Source organism: Psittacula echo (genome assembly GCF_963264785.1).
Source record: "Psittacula echo genome assembly, chromosome: 1".
NCBI lineage: Eukaryota > Metazoa > Chordata > Aves > Psittaciformes > Psittacidae > Psittacula > Psittacula echo.
Window position 1 is genome coordinate 34,382,979 of NC_137735.1, and position 22,140 is coordinate 34,405,118.

The following is a 22,140-nucleotide window of genomic DNA, read 5'->3' on the forward strand; positions in this document are numbered from 1 at the left end:
ACTCAAATTTTGTTGAAAGCTTGGTCTTGTTGAGGAAGCATTCTGAAGCCTCAATTTGTTATCTTGTGAGATTTTGGGGAGTAAAGACTGTTACTATAAAGTCAGATGAGGAAGGTGGTCCCAAAGGTCTTGTTCCTGAAGTTTCTGCCTTTCTTCCTGCTGCAGTCGTGTCTGGATTTAGGCATTGGAAGCGACATACTGACTTTTTCAAATGGGAAAGCCAGTGAAGGTGTGTTCCATGTCTGTCTTGATGTTCCAGGCTCTTGCCCTGTCATTTCAGGAGTATTTGATAAACATCTTAATAATTCTTCCAGTTATTTTGATGGATCCCTGTTCTCATAGCTCTTGATGCTAATTTGTTTCATATCTGTTCTGAGAGGGAAATAAAAGAATATAACTTTTTTTTTTATTGGTTTCATAAATTAAGGATGTTTGATAGAAATGTTTTTTCATGATATGCATTATTCTTTTAAGGGTACTCAGAGTTGGAGAGGGTACAATACATACAGAATTATTCTTTGTTTATGATTTTTATAATTATCAGAACAGGTGCTCATAGGATACTTTTAAAAATTCATTGTAATTTGAAGCAAACTCCTGCAGTTTACTTCCACGTTATTTGATATCAGTCATTTTACAGTGTAAATGAAATAAGAGAGAAGAATTTTTTGTCAGAAGACAATGTAACATATGAAGTAGAAGACTGAAGTGAACGTTCGCTGCTCCAGATACGTTCAGATCTAGTTTGCTTGCTTATAGCAGACAGCACTGGCATATTTCTTCTAATATGTCACTTCTTGGAGTCGTTAATTTGAAGTTAACTTTGTTCTCCTTGTGTCGTGGTAGTATCTCCTAGACTTTTGGTCTTGTGAATTTTTCACGTTTTCTTGGAATTTTATCTGCTTTTACTGCAAATCATGTTGAAACTTTGTGTAACTTGTTTTCTTTCACCATGAATTCTAAATTAAACGTCAGGGTTATTTGAGAATATTTGAACTGTCATAAAAGTCTTAACACATCTCTCTCGTTGCAGGATTTCTTTGTAACTGTTGCCATGGGAAGATACTTGACTATGCTGTTGCTGCTGATGCTGCTGGTGCAGCATTTTGGAAACTGTGAAGGAAATCAAAGGATACATCATGCTTCACCAATGCAGTTTACACAAGTAGAGTATAATGCCACTGTGTATGAGAACTCTGCAGCCAAGACTTATGTTGGGCATCCGGTGAAAATGGGCATTTACATTACAAATCCATTATGGGACCTAAGATACAAAATTATTTCTGGTGACAGTGAGAACTTGTTCAAAGCTGAAGAGTATGTTCTTGGCAACTTTTGCTTTTTGAGAATACGGACCAAGGGAGGAAACACAGCGATCCTTAACAGAGAGGTAAAAGACCATTACATGCTGACTGTTAAAGCAGTTGAGAAAAACACAAATGCTGAAACGCGCACGAAGGTCAGGATACAGGTACTGGATACAAATGACTTGCGCCCTTTGTTTTCTCCAACATCTTACAGTGTTTCTTTGCCTGAAAACACAGCAATAAGGACCAGTATTGCAAGAGTCAGTGCAACAGATGCAGATATAGGAACAAATGGAGAGTTTTACTATAGCTTTAAAGAAAGAACAGATGTGTTTGCTATACATCCAACTAGTGGAGTAGTAGTTCTAACTGGTAGACTTGACTACTCGGACACTAAGCGTTATGAGATGGAAATTCTTGCAGTGGACCGTGGGCTGAAGCTGTATGGTAGCAGTGGCATAAGCAGTATGGCAAAGCTCACTGTTTATGTCGAGCAAGCAAATGAATATGCCCCCATTGTTACAGCTGTTACGTTGACTCCATCGCAGTCGGACAAAGACCCAACTTATGCAATTGTAACTGTAGAGGACAATGATCAGGGTTCTAATGGGGAAATAGCATCATTAAATATTGTTGCAGGTGATCCACTTCAACAGTTCAAAACAATGAGGTCTGTTCCAGGAGGTAAAGAATACAGAATAAAAGCCATTGGTCACATTGACTGGGAGAGCCACCCTTTTGGATACAACCTTACCCTTCAAGCTAAGGATAAAGGAAATCCCCCACAGTTTTCTTCTGTAAAAGTTGTTCACATAACATCACCACAGTTCAAGTCTGGTCCTGTCAGATTTGAAAAAGAGATATACAGAGCTGAAATAAGTGAATTTGCCCCTCCAGATACACCTGTGATAATGGTGAAAGCTCTGCCTAGTTACCCACACTTAACATACATTTTTAAAAATACACCAGGCAAAATAAAATTCAATTTAAATGCTCACACTGGTCTTATTACCACTTCAGAACCCATAAAAGCACAATATGCATCCCATTTTGAACTTGAAGTTGCGACAAGTGACAGAAGAGTGTCTGCGAAAGTATTAATTAAGGTACTAGGCATGAACAGCAATCCTCCTGAATTTACTCAGACATCCTATAAAGCCTCTTTTGATGAGAATGTGCCAGTAGGTACGAGTGTCATGAGAGTAAGCGCAAAAGACCCTGATGAAGGGGAAAATGGGTATGTGACCTACAGCATCGCAAACCTAAATCCTTTGCCATTTGTGATTAACCATTTCAGTGGGATTATTAGTACCTCAGAAGACTTGGATTATGAGTTGATGCCAAGGGTTTACAATTTAAGGATTCGAGCTTCTGATTGGGGTGTACCATATCGTCGAGAAGTTGAAGTTCCTGCTACTATTATTTTAAATAACCTGAATGACAATATACCTCTATTTGAGAAAATAAATTGTGAGGGAACAATCCCCAGGGATCTTGGTGTTGGAGAACAAATAACAACTGTATCTGCTATTGATGCTGATGAGCTCCAGTTGGTGAGATACCAAATTGAATCTGGAAATGAACTGGATTTATTTAGCCTAAATCCAAATTCTGGTGTACTTTCACTCAAACAGTCATTAATAGATGGCCTAGGTGCTAAAATATCTTTTCACAGTTTGAGAATTGCAGCCACAGATGGAGAAAACTTTGCAAAACCATTGTATATCAACATAACTGTAGCTACTACTCGCAAACCCGTCAACTTGCAATGTGAAGAAACTGGTGTTGCCAAAATGCTTGCAGAGAAACTCTTACAAGCAAATAAATTGCACAGTCGTGGAGAAGTTGAGGATGTTTTCTTTGACACTCACTCTGTGAATCTTCATGCACCTCAATTTAAAAGTACTCTCCCCACTAGCATTGAGATAAGAGAAGACCAACCTGTGGGTTCCAGCATAATGCTTATGAATGCTACTGATCTTGATACTGGCTTCAATGGAAAGCTAGTGTATGTTATTTCTGGAGGTAATGAAGATAGTAGTTTCATTGTTGATATGGAAAGAGGAGTGCTGAAAATTTTATCCCCACTTGACCGAGAAGTAAAAGATAAATATACTCTAAATATTACTGTCTATGATCTTGGAATACCACAGAAGTCTGCCTGGCACCTTTTAGATATAAAAATTTTAGATGCTAATGACAACCCACCGGAGTTCCTGCAGGACAGCTATTTTATTGAAGTGAGTGAAAACAAAGAGCCAAACAGTGAAATAATTCAAATTGAAGCTACTGATAAAGATTTGGGGGTTAATGGAGAAGTGAAATATTCTCTTCTTACAGATACAGACAAGTTTACTATTAACGCTGTGACGGGAATTGTGAAAGTTGTAGGGATTTTGGATCGTGAAGAACAGCATGTCTATTTTTTGAAAATAGAGGCTAGGGACCAACCTACCGAAGAACCTCAATTATTTTCAACAGTTATCTTGAAAGTGTCTGTAGAAGATGTTAATGACAATCCTCCTAAGTTTATTCCTTCAAATTATCATGTGAGAATTCGAGAAGATCTTCCTGAGGGAACTATTATTACATGGCTAGAAGCCTATGATCCTGATTTAGGCCAGTCAAGTCAAATACGATACAGTCTTTTGGACAGTGGAGATGGCACCTTTGATGTTGACAAGCTGAGTGGAGCAATACGTATTGTAGAAAGACTGGATTATGAAAAGAAACAATTTTATAACTTGACTGTGCGGGCGAAGGACAAAGGAAAACCCATTTCATTGTCCTCTACGTGTTACATTGAGGTCGAGATAGTTGATGTGAATGAAAACTTGCACACTCCACGGTTCTCTATATTTGCAGATAAAGGCTTTATAAAAGAAGATGCCCCTGTTGGCTCCTCAGTAATGACTGTATCTGCTTATGATGAAGATGCAGGACGAGATGGGGAGATTAGATATTCCATCAGAGATGGATCTGGTATAGGAGTTTTTCGAATAGATGAAGAAAAAGGTAAGGTGGCTTTTTGTTGTTTTTATATTCTAAATAAAATCACATGCCAGCAGAAAGATAAGAGAAGCACCATTGTCACAGTTGACATAAATGTTCTTGTTAGGACAGAAAGACATCACCGATAAAGTGTATAGTTTTGTCTGCCAGTTTAGTGAAATTATATATATACATTTGATAAGTAGTTTTCCTCTGTTGTCCTCATTTCTATTCAGCTTACCTAAAGCCATTCTTAGATCTTAAAATCTGTGCCACCTGGCAAAAATAAGAATGCTGTTGATATAAAATGAAGGTCTGCCTTATGTGAAAACTGTTGCCTTTTGGGCAGTGGGACTGTGAGATTAAGCAGCAAACTGCTTTCTGAAGGGATTTTCATGCTTTTTAATCTTAAGTGACTCTTCTTGCTTCATTCGTAGGAGATATGCATGGATGTGATACTGCCATACATGTTGCGTTTGATAGTTATCTTTCAGAGTTGTTGGTGCCCATCAGTGAGTTAGTAAGTGGTGCCTCCTTCATGAAAAGACCTCTGATAAAGAAAGTATAAATGCAGCCTTTAGAAAAAAGCTCATATAAATGAAATATACTGAACTGCTGACCTGTTTCATTAATAATGCATAAATTGACAAGCAACTGTGAGAATTATTCCAGTGTCATGTATTCAAAAGTAGCACAATTACGGTTTCAATAAAATTCTAGTGCTGACTTCTAACGTTTTGGATGGATATCTGTGTCGATACTCATTTATGTGTGTCTTTGATAGGGGATTAATACTGTGCTGCTACGTAAGTGTCTTAAATTGAGGAGGAATCTTGTGGAAAATCTGGCTGTGGGTTGCATGTAGATAAATTATGGCACATGATTGATTGTCTTACAGAAAAATAACTTTGAAACTGAGAATAGAAAAAATGGCTATCATATCTGACTAATTCAGTAGCCATTCTGTGTGTTCTGTGTGCTTCTCACAATTGTGGATGTGGGCAATACAGTCTCACAAAATCACTTTACTATTTAAGGTTTAGGTGAACAAACTGTTACTGGCAATACTTTTTCTTCTAGAATGTCAGTTGTCAAATTATGTAGTTTGTGGCTAAAGAACCAAATCTAGACCTTGAAATGTATCATTGTTCTCTTAGCATTGCTTTTAACAAAGCACATAGTTAAGACTGTGGAACATACTTTCTAAAAATGGAGAATTGAGTACTTTCCAAGACTTGGTAGTTTCACTTTTAGGGTTTTGGTATGCATGCAGACTATTCATGTATTGTTATGCCTTTCTTTTCACGTAAGTACATTTACTGTGCATTATTGTACATATATATAGTGTCTAGTTGTATTACAGAATGAGTTTGTTTGCAATTTATTGTCCAAATGATAGATAGTAATGAGGATGGAAAAAGTAAAGCAGTATTTTTATTTTGACATCAGTGTGTACGTGTACCTGTTTGTGTGGATGTGGGCAGGTACATGTATTTTTGTGATGTTACCATTGTGGCAGAGTTAGTTGTCTTGCATGTTTTGGCTCTTCATTCTTTTGGCACAAGGCTGGTTTGCTTTACTGAAGAATTGGTGTGAGTTTAAGTTCCTTTTAACTGCCTGGTTTACAAAGTTGGGGCAAACCCAGCTTCTGTTTAATAATCTGGTCCAGGACAGTGGCTCTGTATTTTCAGAGCGGGGAAAAGCGTTGTCTATATTCACATCTGGTGTGTAGTGTTGACAGTTCCTAAGGGATGAAAGTAGAGGGGCTTGATCAGGAGGGAGTGGTTTTAGTTTTTAATCTTAGTAAACAAATTCCACTTAAGACCCTGGCTTGCAGAAGGATGTGTGTATGTGTTTGGTAGGTGGGGTGTTTTTCTGTCAAATGTTGATCTAAAGGAACAGGGGAAGAACATGGAGTATCTAAAACCTTTACAATATAGCTGAAATTTTGTCTTGACTCTTCCTCCCACCCCCCTTCCCCCGGAAGCCATTAGAATTGTTACGGATGGCACCCTGTATACTGTGGTGTCTGTATTTGGCAGGTTTTTCAAAATGGACTAGCATTGACCCAGGGAGGAGTCTGTTAATTAGCCAAGAATTTGTGGAAGAGCTTGATAAAGAGGTCGTCTGACTTTACTCTTGATGTACATGTATCTCCCTGCTGTCTTTGAAAGCATCATACTATGCTTTCAGTTCAAAGGTAGATGAACTGGATTTAAGAAGTTACTTGGAGTCAACGCTTAACTATTTGGTGGCTAAGAGGAATCCTTTTGTGCCTGCCTTATTAGGAATCAAGGACAATAATCACATTTGCAGAAAGACTAGATGATTGATGATAGAAGCATCAAATAGCTAGTTCCATGCATGGATTTTTTGCTGGCTTTCAGATTATCTTTTCCATGTTACTTTAATTTTTCATTTCAAAAGGTAGGAAATTTTATTAGTGTTTGATATTTGTACCTGTAATTATGGAATTTTCACAAGAGCATTTAATGCATCTTTGCCACTAACTCTCAAGTAATTTTTTTCTGAGACTTTCCTTTGGTTTAGGTCAGCTGGTTTTCATAGGTTCTGTTTTCTGCAGTCCTGTCCAACTGTTAGAAGTAAATCTATGAACAGGAAGCCCTAAAGCACCCATACTCCCAAACTCAGGAGTTGCTTTGATTACTTTCTTGCCTAATTGCTCTGGTGTTTTTTAAGAAGACATAGGGAAAAAAAATACACACGGGTGAATTTGGTAGTCAATCACAGCAGAGGAGGAGAGCAAAATGAAGAAGTCTTTAAAATTGTGATAGCTTCTTGTAGGTACTGCTGTACCTTCCTCATATCACTGTCTGATTTTTTTGCTATGCAAGAAATAGGGCATACACAGTTAATAGGTATCTGATTTTAAAGGAAATATTTTTCATATGAACTGTAATCAAGTCATTAAACTTATTTGCCAGGAAGTTACAAAGATTGAAAGTGTGACTAAAGAAAATAAATGGTATTAATGAGATTATTTTGAGGTTTAGCCTTATGCTATCCCCAGCTCGTAAGTTGGTAACTGTACAAATGGGTAAAGGACAGAGATCAGAGATCATCACTCAATATGTAAAAAATCAGAAGTATAATAGTGCATTGTGACTGTTACTGTACAGAGATAAAAATAAAATTATGTAATAAATGGAGATTCTGGATGTATTATAACAGTATGAGGGGAAAAATGTTGAAACAAGATTTCTGTGCAGTGAATTTATACAACAAAACAATTTGTTTATCCTTTAGGTATGTGCGTTCAGGAGAACTTTGAATTTCAGATAGCTTTCTATGTATGAGCTAGACTGAAGTCTGCAAATTGAGATGATCAGCTGGCTATATAAATTGCCTACTAAAGCAGCTGTAAAATATTTTCCTAAAGAATTTGATAAGGAGTTAAGCAGATTGGGATGTATTAATAATATAATGTGCTGATACAGATCCCAGTGTGCCACAACCATCTAAATCCCGTTAAAACTGAGCAATAAAAGTGAGATAAATCATGTCAATACCATGCTTCTACTGCCATTTAGGAAGTCTCTAAAGAATGATAGAAGCAATTGCTGGAGAAGAACCTAAAGGAGAAGCTATGGTGGGACCAAGGTAAACCTCTTCCTTCTTTATCCCCAGCAGGCAAGCAGGGAAAAGGAGAATGTATTCCTGTTTACTTTTTGGTTGTCAAAAATAAGGATAGAGCATTTCCATTAAGTATTTACACTCCTCCTCAAAAAGTGAAATAAAAGATGGAAACTGTAGTATATGAAAATGGATTAGAAAGAACTCCGATTGCTGCTTCCAGTTGTATAGGTGAACAGGGCCATTCAGCGTCACCCACTTGGTGGAAGTGATGCTGTCATGGGAGAACCAGCAGGTGGTGAGCAAATTTCCACACTGTTTTTCAGCTGTAAAATGAGAACTGTTACTGGTTTTGCTCGTATCTGGCCTTCTCCAAAGAAGTTTTGCCAGGCAGACTGCTCCTTTCCTTGAGGTGATCAGGGCTTCTAGCTTATTAGAGAGCTGGTTTTTATGTTATTTCAAGAGCGTCATCTTTTGTTTTCTTTCTAGTGCTCAAAGTTTCTGTAGCTGAGGGAGCCATTAGACTTTGGAAGTAGATGCTGTGTATCATTTAGACAAAGCAGGCTCTCATTGCAGTGTTTATAGAAAGTGGGAGCCCATCCTGGAAGCTGATGTTCAGAAACAAAGGTAGTTTCAAGAGTCATGAATTCCATTATGTGTAGTTGTGTCTAACCAGTTGTGTACTAGGGTGGCTGGATTTGCAACCCTTGTATATCCAGATAACAGGGTATTACACGTAGGCCCTACGCAGTAAGGTTTCCAATGATGGCAGTGTGTTTGAACTATTTTAATAAACTGAATTTTACAAACGCATTGTTACCAGAAACTTCCCAACTAGTTCAACTTGCAAGGCTACCAGCAGGTGTTTTTCTAAACTTCTGCAGTTAAGTGTATTTACTAGCACATAACCTAGTTCCAGAATGGTGTAAGGGTGATGTGACAGTATGAACTTCATGCATGATACCCTTATTACTCATGTTTAATCTAGTAATATAATTGTTACTAGAATTCTTAACTGTTCCTTCAGTAACCTGCAGTTAAGTTGTTAGGCCATGAGTGGTACAAAATAACAGTAATTCTAACAGTAACAACAAAGTTTAAAGTGATTAAACTAATTTTCTGACTTAAAAAGATGTAAGTATGACTGTTTTATTAGAACAAACGTCTGTCTAGCCTGATATACTGTCTCCAGTAGAGTAAGGAAGAATAAGACCAGAGCAGACACATGATACTTCCTTCTAATACTTGCCCAGTCTCTAGTTATTTTCTATTTGAGGAATTTTTGAGACACTTGTGGTTTGTAACCTTTTGTGGATTTATCTTTATTGTGTAGTCTTCACTGGGAGCGATGTAATAGTCTAGTGTAAGTCATGCTACCATGATAAGAAAAATTATTTGTTTTGGTAAAGAATGTTAAAAGAGCAAGTAAAAAAAAAAAAACAAACAAACAATCCCAAACAAAAAAAAAGTTAAAATAGGGTCATGTGGAAGAAAATAAATTTTGTTGCACTGTCTTGACTGTGTGTGTAAAAAATCAATAAAGCTTAATGCCTAAGAGACACTATTTTTGTATTACCAGAACCATTTCCAGCTGGGAAGACAGTAATTCATTAAGTAAAATTAATAGGATTTTAACTACATAAAGCAAAGTACTGAATTAAACTTTTAAAAGGTACAGAGCTTTGCTAACCTATAATCATGTTAACATTTCTTTGCAGAGTTCTTATAATTGCATTAATTAAAATGCAGGATATGATTAACGCTTATGTATAAGGGGATTGCTTCAGGTTCTGTTTCTTCAGTGATCTTTGGCTTTTTTAGCTTTTCAAATCATTCCACCACTCACTGTTGCTGAGTTTTCATATAAGACAAGCATTAGCAAAGATCAAAGAAAGATCATCAGTGGAGCAGAACACTTAAGTACCTATTAGATAGCTGTTAAGCCAGCAGTGCTGTCTGCCAACTGCCCTGCGTCTATCCTAACAACTCTTGTACCTTTAGGTACCTGGGCTGCACTTAGATTGTCTGTTGGGAATGCTGTCTTCTGCGTTTTCCCTGTGAACTGTGCCCTAGTGCTCTTTGGAAAAGTGCTGGCTGGCACAGGCCAAAAGAAGTGTAGAGGGTGAAGTTCCAGTGTCTGGGAATATTTTCTGTCTGTTGTACATAAACCGCTTGAAGGTAGGATAGGCATTTTTTAACCTCAAATGAAACTAGTATGATTTGTTTTTAAGTTAATAGTACTTAAGCAGCCTTACAAATATGGGACTTCCTTTACACTCTTCAGTGAATGCTTCCATGCACTTTAGTTTTTTACCCCTTTTGTATAAAGTCATGAATATAAACACCAGGATATAACAAGATTTTTACTTTCCCTCAGTTTAAATTAAGAAAAAAACAACCAACCAAACAAAACCAACCAAATAAAACCAGCAAACCACTCCCCCCCACATTACTAATAATCTTTTTTTTTTTTACTACATATCTTACAAACAAGCTGCTGTCAAAGCCATATGGTGACTGTACTGTGTTTATTCTGAGTTCTTGCAGAACTGTCAGATAGGTTATAGGTTGCTGAAAACTATCAATAGAAAAAAATATTGAGCAAATATTTTTGTAAAAAAGTTGTTAAACATTAAAATTGTTATTGATTAGGTGATGTTGATAGTTGGGAAAGAATATTCTTGGTGGGTTTGCTATGATAAGCTGTGAAGAGGAGATGATCTAAGATTTAGTCAAAGTTTATTTACAGAAGTTGTAACAATGACATTTCCTGCTTTGCTTCTGTCCACAGATAAAAGTCTTATTGGCACATAGGTCTTGAAATTCCAATGTATATTTGTCAGTTAAAAATGAGGAGTAAATGGGAAGACTGACCCTCTCCTATGAGGGTCTTCTTGTAGTGTTTTCTTCTTGCAAATCACAGTGGTTCTTACCATACTTTTGAAAAGCGAACTGGATTAGGAGGTGCTCTATTTTCTGTATAATAGTAACTGGTTCCTTTTTGTACCACAAATTCTTATCCTAGTTAGTTTGTGTATAAACACAAGTGAAGCTCGGAACACAGACTAATTTCCTAGGTATCTAATTAACTTTTTAGGCAAGTTTTTTTTTTCACCTTACACTGAATTCTGTACTGCCACATTACATTGTACTGAAGTTAATTATTTGCCCATATAGCCCATATAGCAGGTAACTTTCTTCATTGACTGAGGTATAAATATGCAATAGGGTAAGAATTTTTAATGTCATTCTGATGTGGTTTATAAAAACCAAAGAAAATTTCCCAAAACAACCAAAACCCAAAAAAGATTCCTTTTAGAGCAATTACTAGGTTCTATAAACTTGAAGTGGGAGTTGAGGTCTTACGCCTGTGAATGTTAATTTGGAAGGTTAATCTTCTAAAGGAAGGGCTTCTCAGCCTTTCAGTTAGCAGTTAAAGAGAACTAAAACCTGATTCTAATATATATACTGGAGATTTGAATGAAACAGTGGTTAGCAGAGAGGAATTTTTGCTTAAAGAACTTTAGGCAGATTATTCTTGGATTCTGTTAGTGGCCATACTGACATCTGGAACAGAATTCCAGGTCAAAACCTGGAATTCAAGCACAAACTATTAAACTCATAATTTCATTGGAAAGTAATACAAAGGCAAACATCTTCTATGTGTTTGAGCAGTGTGTATTTAAAGCCCTTAAAAGAATTCAAGTAATACTTTCTGAGATTGAGAGGCATTTTGTGTGTGTGTGCGTGTGTATCAGGATAAAAGTGTATGTTGAGGGTTTTTTTGTTGTTGTTGTTGTTGGTTTTGAGAAATGTTGGGAACATTTCTGTTTAAGAAGTACTAGTTTATCTCTGCTAAATAATAATAAAAAATACAGCTGTTCTTATTCTGAGAACAGGAAATAGTTTAGGTCAGAGATGCAGAAATAGTCATTCCCTTAGCTGCCTCTGTGAGGAGAGCGTAGTAAAAATAATACAGCATTAGGGAAAAAGAGCGGACAACAAGCAAAGAGTAATTTGGTAGTTAACTACTCTGGAAAAATACTTCAATGCTGACGTATGTTCAGTGTTTTTCCAGTGGCATACTTATTTTGTGCAGTTCCTGGGCATTCTGTGATTTTGGTATTAGACTGAGAAAGGTGAACAGCATGAGAACAACTTAATGTGACTGAGAGACAAGATCTACTCATTTTAACTCTCCCACCGGCAGTTTTGTGACTCTACAAAAGAGTCCTTATCAAACTTCTACAGAGCCCATCAGAAGAAAGTTTTTGTTGTAACAATAAGTAACGAAACCGCTTACAGTAGCATGCCCAGCCAAACAGAATAACCTGGTTTTTAAAGTACTTTTCCCATAATTTGATGATTTTTTTTTTGACTTACCAGATGTTTCACTGAAAATCAGGCATGCAATACATGGAGCAAATCTGAAATTCTAGCTTAATCTGAAAGATGGGAGAGGCAATTAATTGTATCTGTGGAACACTTAAAATGAGGAGGCATATTTATGGCTGTTGATTATAGGTACTTCAAAAACTTGTTGTGTAGACTTTTTTTAAAATGGGATGTTCTCTTATTTTCTGCTTTCTAGTTAATGGTACTGAGTGGGTTTGATTGCGTTCAGTATGAAGTTGAAAATATGAGTGAAGTTGAAAATATGAGTGAAGTTGAAAATATGAGTGAAGTTGAAAATATGAGTGAAGTTGAAAATATGAGTGAAGTTGAAAATATGAGTGAAGTTGAAAATATGAGTGAAGTTGAAAATATGAGTGAAGTTGAAAATATGAGTGAAGTTGAAAATATGAGTGAAGTTGAAAATATGAGTGAAGTTGAAAATATGAGTGAAGTTGACACAGAAAACTGTTTGTGTGGTTTCACCTTGGTTTTATGGCATTTTTCTTCACTGATGTTAAAGCCGAACTTGGGCTGTTCAAGAAAACCTAGTTATGTTAAAAAAAACCAAAACAAAAACCCCCCAAAACCAAACAAAAAACCCAAACCCACAACTAAGCAACTATGCCTAATTTGAGTAATATTTTGATCTTGAAAACATTTGCTTAAGATTTCATGCAACTTAAATATGTTTTCCACCAATTTTTTATGGTTTTAAAAATGAGGCGTTTGGCACATAGATTCTCTTTTATGAGACAGTACAAATAGTTGTAACAGCAGCTTACTAAGAATAACTGTTGTATCTTTAGACCCTCTCTTAGTATTAGGAGGAATTTAGAAAGCTTTTTTTAGGAAGTGTAGACCTAGTTCAGTATAATTTGTGTCTGCTTAAAGAAATAAAGGTAAGAGCCAGAGATCTGCCATCAGTTAGACTGAGACCAAGTCCTGAATTTTTTGTTGTAAAAAAACCAAACAAACAAAAAAAAACCCCACCAAAAAAAAAAACAAACCACCAACCAAAACCCAAAAAAAAACCCCAAAACCCACCAAAACCTACAATCCAGAAAGCTTTTTCCTAGAAGATTACTAAATTCATTGGTGTGTTATTTTGCTTTATTGCTGGTATCAATGGCCTGGCTGCCTGACATCAGAATTCAGTAAGTGCGTGTAAGTACTTAAGTTCAGAAGAGGTTACCTGGTTAACCTGCCAGGGACCATCTGGTTTTGGATACAGTTTGCAGCCTTGCATTACTGTGCTCATGGTATGATTCACAGTCAAGCTAAGGCCTGGAACTGATGGGTAACTTGCGGGATGATGCTGTTGCATTCATGTTTCTTTTTAAGTGCATCAAACTAAGCCTGGCATTTAGAGTTAATGTTGAGTTTCAGTTTGGCAGAGGTTAAGGAAGCCTGGGTTTGGACAAGGTCCTGAGCAGCCTGGAGCTAGCTGATTACCTACCTTTCTTAGGCTAGAAGGAAACTATATAATTTGCATTTGTGATGGTGCTATTAGGTTGTTAGTGTAGCTTTTTAGAGTGTATCTTTGGAAGAAGCTGAATTAGTTTTAGACAAACATACTCATCTTATGTTTTGATGTTGGCAGGGGAATCTTCCAAAGTAGTTTGAGTTTTCTTGGGTATCCTGCTGAGTAAAACATCACCTTAGCGACCAGACAGAGATCCCATTCAAAAGCTGGGGCTCCCCTCTTCTTCTGCAGGGTTATTCAGAGTAAGGGATTGTTTTGTTGTGAAAGGTGTTGATTGGGTTGCAGCTTGGTCTGATGAAAACAGAGTTGCCCTAGGGGCTGTGTCTGTGTAGAAGAATAACTGAGGCTGAGCCACATGCGGTCCCAATGATTACCTTATAAACAGCAATCATTTGAGGCAGCAGAGTACATATTAAGGGCCTATTAACTTGCTTAGACCTCTCTTTGACTTGAAAAGTACTTGTGAGCAGAGGAATAATAGAAGGGAAGGGTTGCCAAAAGCTATGGAAGGTGCATCTTGCCGTGTCACTGTTGGTACATGTGTTGAGTTGGAGATTTATTTCCTATTAAACATCTGCTTAGCTTTTGAAGTACATCTTAAGGTCAAAGGAGGGGAGCTTGAAATGATTGCATAATGTTTATTCTTTTCTTTGAAGATTTTAAAACTTTAATCATACAGCATTTGGGTGTATTTAAGAAAGGGGAAACCTAGTTGAGTATTTGGCAAACTTCCACAACTTATAGCATGCAGTAGTGGCAGCTATAGAACTTGAATTTTAAAATACTTTGGGCTTGCTGAAACTATGGTTTGCAGGTCCATTTTGTAATCTATGTATCACTGCATGTGTGCGTTGGTTACACTGGTCATCTGAACGCGATCAAAAATGAATTTTCAACTCATCAGTCTGCATGTTGTTCAACAAAATAAAATGTCTAGCATTCCAGTGCCATCAAAGAGTGATTTTTGGTAAAACAGGAGTGCCCAAAGAATCTAGCAACAGGACTACAACAGATGATTTCTTTATTCAGAAATGAAGTTTCCCCAAACTCCTTGTGTTCTATCCACACTTCTAATAGCTGCTTCTATTTAATTTTAATTTTTTTGTAAACAAGGATAAATCAATACATACATGGCTCTTATAAAGAGTTATGTAATTTTTGATAGGCATTTGGGTTAAAGGGCACATTTCTGAGCTAGTGGATATAAATTGTCCTGACCTACCAGTAGTGGCAATCATTAATAGATCTTTCAGCTCAGAGTTCTGTGTCTGTGCAGATAATATCACTGATATCAGAACTGAATATCTGCCTATATGACAGGGAAGGTTACACACAGGAAACTCAGTAGTTGCATTGTTTTATTGGCCCGTCTACATCTTAGAATAATCCTTACTGACAGGGATTGCTTCCAAAATCTGCATGTTTCTTAAATAAACAGGCTATATTAATTTTGCTTATGTGAAAAGCCTGAAACCACCTCTATATGCTAAAAAATGAAAATTCCTGAGTTTTGGTTTTGAAGTTGCTGATCATAGTGTGCTTATTCATATTTTTGACAGGGCTTAAGGATTAAAAGGTTATTAAGAATTTCAAAATGTAAGAAATAGAGTTACAGAATAGCCTTCTGATTTTAGTGTTGCTGGTAAATGTACATGAGCATTACAGAACTGCTCCAGTCATATGGGTAAAGGAATGAAGATTTTGGTAACATGAGGTGCTAAAAATGAATACGGAATGAATGAATAATGCTGCTAAACATGAATGAAGACTTCTTATATGTGTGGCTTGTAATGCTGATTGTATTTGTGCACAGAGGGAGTTTGGTAGCTCAGCTTGAAAGATTTGCAGTGCAAAGAAGCTTATGATGGAATATATGGATGGAATTACGTATGTGATCTTTAATGCTGGTACCTTGTCCCCTCCATTCCTCCAAGGTTGTGAGGGTGATATGCATAGTGCTTTGATGGGGACTGCATCTCCATTCTACAGGTTTGGGGTTTTTTTTAATTTTTTTAAATCACCCATCCACCCCTAAACTTCTCCTGTAGATTTACCATGACAGGGTATATCCTGTCTCTATGAAAATTAGAGATTGCTGTCTAATGATAAGGGTTTAATCTGCAACGAATCAGACATGTGGAAACTTCTGTCTGTGGAATTTTCTGTTTGATCGGAGAGGAATGCCCTTGCTGTGCCCTTCCTGTAATGAAAGCAAGGTAGAGTGAATCAAAGTGATTCTAGATAAGATTGGAATGTGTGCATTGGTTATGCCTCTGTTATATTTGGTGTTGCAATTCTGGTTGTATGTATTATTTTACTGTCCAAGAGATTAATAGCATTTTAATATTTTCAAAAGGTACCTCTTTCTGTTACAGTTAAAAGTTCTGGGTGTGGTTTTATTGATTAAATTCCTGAGTTAATTACTTGGGTTTGAACATGGAAAGTCTTGTTCACAAAAACAGGTATTTTCAGCAAAATATTGAATGTGCTATGTTAATACCGCAGGGGTTTTGTTACTGTAAATAATTTTACACTATTAACTATGCCTTGAGTCTTAGAGTTTTTGGGTTTTTTTGTAGTATACCATTGTGAGGAATGGCTAACAATTTCTGTCTTTATTACACAAGCAGTTAATGATTAACAAATGTCCAGCTGCCTGTGCAAAGAATGTTAATTACTGTGGGGAGGGAGGGAAAGATGACTATACCTTTGCATAAGAAGTCTGGTATCATAGTTCACTTTGAAGATAGTTTGAATATTATAGCACCAATTTAAGCAGATTAATCAGAAATGGAAGAATGACTTATGCCTTTCTTTTTGATGTCTGGTTATATGTGTATGCTTCCATATCTGTGCTACTAGGTAGTACAGTAATATCTTGGGTTGCCTGGGTTTGTCCAGACCCTTTTAAAGTTAACAAGTTGTTGTCTCTTCTTACACACTTTTAACAAGCGCGTTACTTTGTGTGTGGGCATAGAGAAAACGTGGCTAAAATAAAAAAGTACAAAAATCTGAGCAGTTCATAGCTGTGCTTGCAAATATTAAAAAAAAAAAAAATCTTAGAACTTGCACTTTTCAATTGGCTTTTTGCTTGCTTAAAAGTGTTCCTGCTGAACAGTGGAATTTTGTAGTGAATTTGTGAATTGACTTGGACTTCCAGATACAGATAAGGTAGGGGAAGAGAGTGTGAGAAGGTTCAAAAACTGTTAGTGAAAGACAAATTACTGAGTTGTCATTGGCTCAAGTGACATGTCAGTTTTGGTGTGTATTGTTTAATAAATTGAGGGGGTGATAATTGGAGTAAGAACAAGATTACTGCAGATTATGGTGTTTAAGTTTGAGTGAATATTGATCCAGCATGTGATGATATGGAGTAAGAAATCTATGGTATGTCTGTAATTCCAGTGGTGATTAAAAAAAAAAAAAAAATCCTTTGGAAATTGAGTTGTTTAGTCAAACATGAGAATAGCCAGCATTTGAGAATATGTTTCTGAGAACAGTTGTGCACTGATGCAGATATTTGAGGTAGTCACCTGGTTCAACTCCATCTCTAGTCACTGCAGGTTCTTTGAATTTCTTAAACAAGGGAAAAAAACTTCATTTGTTCAGGGATAACATGTATTTTGTGGCTACATGATGTACTAGTCACCTACAATATCATAGTGTTCTTCCATTTACACTTAGTGTAGTAGTGTAAGCAAAGTTGGTCTACTTTTATCATGGCTCTAGGGTGATTAAACTTCTTGTTTGGTGGAGTTATTCACATCACTCATTCTCTTTGATATTGTTACTAAAGGTGCAGTTATCTTTAGTGGAAAATGTTTCTGTGGGGAATAATTAAGAAGTTCCTAATGGAAATTCCGACACACTCTGTGGTGTGTTGATCCAAATGCTTGCAGGTTCTACTATTAAGCAATAAATATAGAGTGAATAATTATTATATTTTTTTCCTTTGGAAGATGTTGAATAAAACCACATAGGCAGTTATCCATTATTTATGTGAAAAAGACAGAGCTCATCTCCCAGCAGGCATCCAGGGCACTTACAAAAAAATATCCTTAACATCTAATAAGTAATTTCTAGTTTTCTAGTTGCAAATCTCCCTTTTAGATGTTAAGTGTTGATTCTTCAGTGTGGATGTAAGAATTTGCTTACAAACAGCATTTCTCACCTACTTGATACAGTAATCTTAACAAAAAAGGGTTGGTGTTTTTTTGTGATCCCAGAGTTCTTTGTCTTCATGACTCTTCTGCTGTGAAGTTTTTACTCAGAAGCAAACAAGTTCAGAGACATTCTTTGTATGGCTTTTTGTTTATTTTAATTCGTATGCAATGATGAGTAATAAATTAGTATAAAAAGTACTGATCAGTGTGGGATTCCCTCTGGATACATGAATAGAAATAAAGTCTGAATAAATAAATGGATACTTTGTGGGTTAATAAATTTGCCAGAACAAGGATGGAAATGTCTTTTGATGCCACTGGATTGCAGATGCTTCAATCTCATGACTTTATTGATTTACTTTATTCTCCTAGCATTCACATGACCACAGGTACACCAGCTCTTTGTGGACAAAGAAGAGCTTGGGAGCAGTGTTTCTGTTGACAGTAATTAAGTGCTATTGTGCATATAGCTACCTGGTGCAGTAACATGAACAGCAGTAATAGCCTGATTTCCAGTTTTCCTGAACTTGCTACTTGCCTTTTGATAGGTATCAGTATCTCTTCTTGCTGAGAGCTGGTCTGGGAACTGTCATTGTTAACCAGCTGTTTCTGCAGCTGAAAATAGTGTGGAGACTGAAAGCTTGAAGCAAAATTCAGCAGTCTGAAACACAAATCAGAATAAATAACATGCATGAGCTAAATGTCAGGTTTTTGCATGTGGGTTAATCATGAGCCAGTGTTGCTGTGGAATATAGCTGTAACTGCTTCTTACTGAAAAGTAGGGCTGCTCTGTTGAACTTGGTGAGCCTTCAAAGTTACTTTTGTGGAAGTAATAAAGAGGTAGGTTGCAATTGTTCAAATTACAACCAAAAAGGAAATATGAGAGAACTGCTCTGCATGCAGGAAAAAGTTTCTTGGGACACATGCAACCATTTTCCTTAAGATGGTCACTAAACTTTGAGATTTAGAAGCAAAAGAGTAAGTATACTTGTTGTAGAGCTGTTCGGTATATTAATAATATGCAGAGGTCTAAACAGCTAGATCCTCCTGGATCAACAAACCAGTTTCTGTACAATTAAATGTGTTGCTCTTGTGCATAATTGGCTTCCCAAGTGTCTCATTATTTTCCTTGTAGGCTCTTCCACTGCCTAAGGGGGACCTAGGTTAATCTGTCAATTCCAGTTAGTTTTGAAATTCCTGGGGCCATTTGCAGAGGAATTTCCCCTTCAGAGACTTCCCATTTCCCACTTAAGTGATTAAAGTGGTAATATAACCATTCACATTGTCAACAGTTGCTTAGTACTAGGAAGACTGTCTGTGAAGTTAGGGAGATTTTGCTAGGTGAGGCCAGAGTTCTAAAGAGCATATACATGTTCACTTGTCTGTGTATGTAAGAAATCCTTATAAACTTTAACCAAGAACATAGAAATTCATCCTTTGCATTTCTTATGCACATGCAAATACGCAAACTCTCTAAAAATTTGATTAAATAAATTTCCTTCTTTGTGCACATTCATAAGTAAATAGTAGACTTGTAGAACCCTTCACTTGTTTCTAAGCTACCTGCATTTCAGCAGAAATTCTTTTGATCATAAAACCATAAATAGCAGCATTTAAAGATAACTGGGTAACAGTATTATCAGAAAGGATTTTTGCTTAAACATAGTTAATGTTTATATATATCCTAATTTTAGGATACTGTGTAATTGTATTTCTTGAGACAAAGAATCTAGTTTTGTCTTTACCTGAAGACAGAAATCTGTCCAGAAGTAAAATTAATCAGATCCTCCAAACCTTGCTTATGTAACATGGTGAGAAGAGCTGCTTTTGTGAGTACTGAGAGCCCACCTGCTTGGCCCAGAATCTGCTGGCAGTTTCTTCTGTTTTCACTAGTATTTTATAAACCTGCTGTAGCGCTGATGCAGTTGTGCGCGCATGGTTTTTGAACATGCTTTTTCTCAAATCGTGAGTGACTGCTCATGCTAACAGCAAAGCTTCCTTTACTTGCTCTCTCTTCAAACCAACATAAGTTGTATGTGGTTGTATTACAATCATTTTTTTTATTGGCATAGGAGTTAACGTTTCATTTCCTTAATGTGTACTCGTCAGGGGGTTTTTATGTCTCTCCATATCGAGCTCTAGCAACATGGTACTGTTCCTCTGCATAGCAATTATGTTGCCTGTCTGAAAGCTTGACATACAAGCCATCTATCTGACAGAAATAAGCTGGAGCTATTAAAATAACCGTAAATGAGGCTGACAATAGGAGCTGTCTGCCATTGTCCCAAAAGATTTTCTGAACTGGAAGTAATCAGTTAGTTCTAAGGCAGCCCTATCAGGGATCTTCTAATTGCAAAAATTCCCCCTCACCACCCTCTGGCTTCCTTAAAGCAAGTTCACAATCTTTGTGGACCTTAGCAGATTTATAACTTTTAGCTCAGACTACTACCTAGTACTGAATGATAATTTCTGGGCATAGTCTTTTATTTAGACAATTTTAGCAGCATATTTTCAGAGCTTTTTTCTTTTTACAGATGGTCTAAACGCTGTGTTTTCCGTTCACTTGGCTTGGTTTTGTACAAATGTGCAGAACGCAATGTGGCTGGAACTGGAAGTCAAAATGCTACTGGGTCTAATTATGTGTAGTTATTTTGCCTTGTGCTTCGTTCTATTTTACATATGGAAGACATGTAAAACCTGTTTTCTCAGTATTTTGAAATGTAGTCTGTGCTTAGTGCAGACCCTTAACTGTGCATGTCTTTTCTTCTAAGTCTTTTCGCTATCTGTAGATGTTTAAGTGGTAGCTGGTTTTAACTGTTGAATATTCTGTATTTCTTCAGATCAAGGTTTGGATTTCACCACATGCTGGGGTTCTCTGGATGCTGTTTTTTGCTCCAAAAAGAGTGTTTTACTATAAATGCTTTGGTAACTTACGCATTTGCAGGAGTCTGCCAGGTTTGAGTGGACACTGATAGTGCCTGATTGTTTCATGAGCTACTCTCTCTGTTGTTCCATTATTGTCTCATGCAAAAATTGCTTAATTTCAGACTCAGTAGGTTATTTAATGAAATGTTGGAGTTCTTGAAAACTTGTGCTGATACGAGATTTACTGAAGTTACTGATACAAAACTGGATTTGGCTATGTATTTCATTACATGTGACCGGTTCAGTGAAGTTAAATTTTAGATAAAAAACAGGTCATTTTGTTATGATCAAGATTTTACTTTGTTCAGTTTGATTTTATCTTTATTTCACCCACACACCTCCCCCCCACCTCTCCCCAGTTAAAATCTTAAATGTGTTTTGATGACAATGGTTCCTATGCTCTGTTAAGGGTTCTGTGTGCTCTAGAGACCCCATATGCTCTGCAGTGATATTTTTCTCCTTTCACCTCCCAGAACTTGCAATAACTAGTGCCTGGAAAGAGAGCAAACAGTAGTGAACTTGACATATTTGAAAGTCTTGCAGCTGCACAGGGAAATGGCATCTAGCATTAAAGAACTTGTTTAAATTCACTACAGTTCCATCAGCTTGCAGATACTGCTAGTGATAAGTTACATGAAACTTTCTAAGCTTTCATTTGTTGGGGAATGACCAATTTGTCCTTGAAACAGCAACAAGAGTTGCATTCCATTTAACAATCCTGTCTAAGTGTGATTTCTCAGCTGGTAGTACACAAGACAGCTTGAAATGTATACGGCTTTCTGTTTCGAAGAGCTATAAATAAAATTTCATACAATTTTCTGACAATCTGTCTTTATATATGCTGACAAAGGTCTTGTAATTCAAATATGTTACTTTCACCTTCTTTTCAATGCTTTTTTCCTAGCTTCTCCTGAGAGAAATTTCTCCGAGAAGTCTCTAAAGCAGAAATTGTAAACTTCAAGTTTTTCATTGCCTTTCTTCAGTACTCATGAAGATGATGTTACATGCATGAAAAAGTGGATTAAGATCACTGTAGAGAAACTTAGTGAATATCTGAAGAAATAAATAGATAAAATCTAAATATATGACAAGCTGTAACTATTAGAAACAGTGTTTATAGATCTGACAGATGTTAGATATTTTCTAAAGACTTTTGGGGTGCATGTGAGAATCTTCACACTATAGCCTGCAAACATAGTATGTTGCAGAATTTTCAAGACAGTTGTGGTTTTGTGGGGTGTGGCTTTATTTGGTTTTATTTGATATTTTGTTTTTTTCAATA

General features: G+C 36.6%; 1 protein-coding gene across 1 annotated transcript in view; it reads left to right on the forward strand.

The window, feature by feature from the left end:
* Positions 1 to 1,054: 1,054 nt before the first annotated feature.
* FAT1 (FAT atypical cadherin 1) overlaps positions 1,055 to 22,140 on the forward strand; it is a gene marked incomplete at both ends in the record, with an annotated part of 100,955 nt that continues 79,869 nt past the window's right edge. The window contains one exon of the mRNA XM_080621770.1: positions 1,055 to 4,322. Coding sequence (XP_080477896.1) covers positions 1,055 to 4,322 — 3,268 coding nt within the window. The remainder of the gene's footprint in view (positions 4,323 to 22,140) is intronic.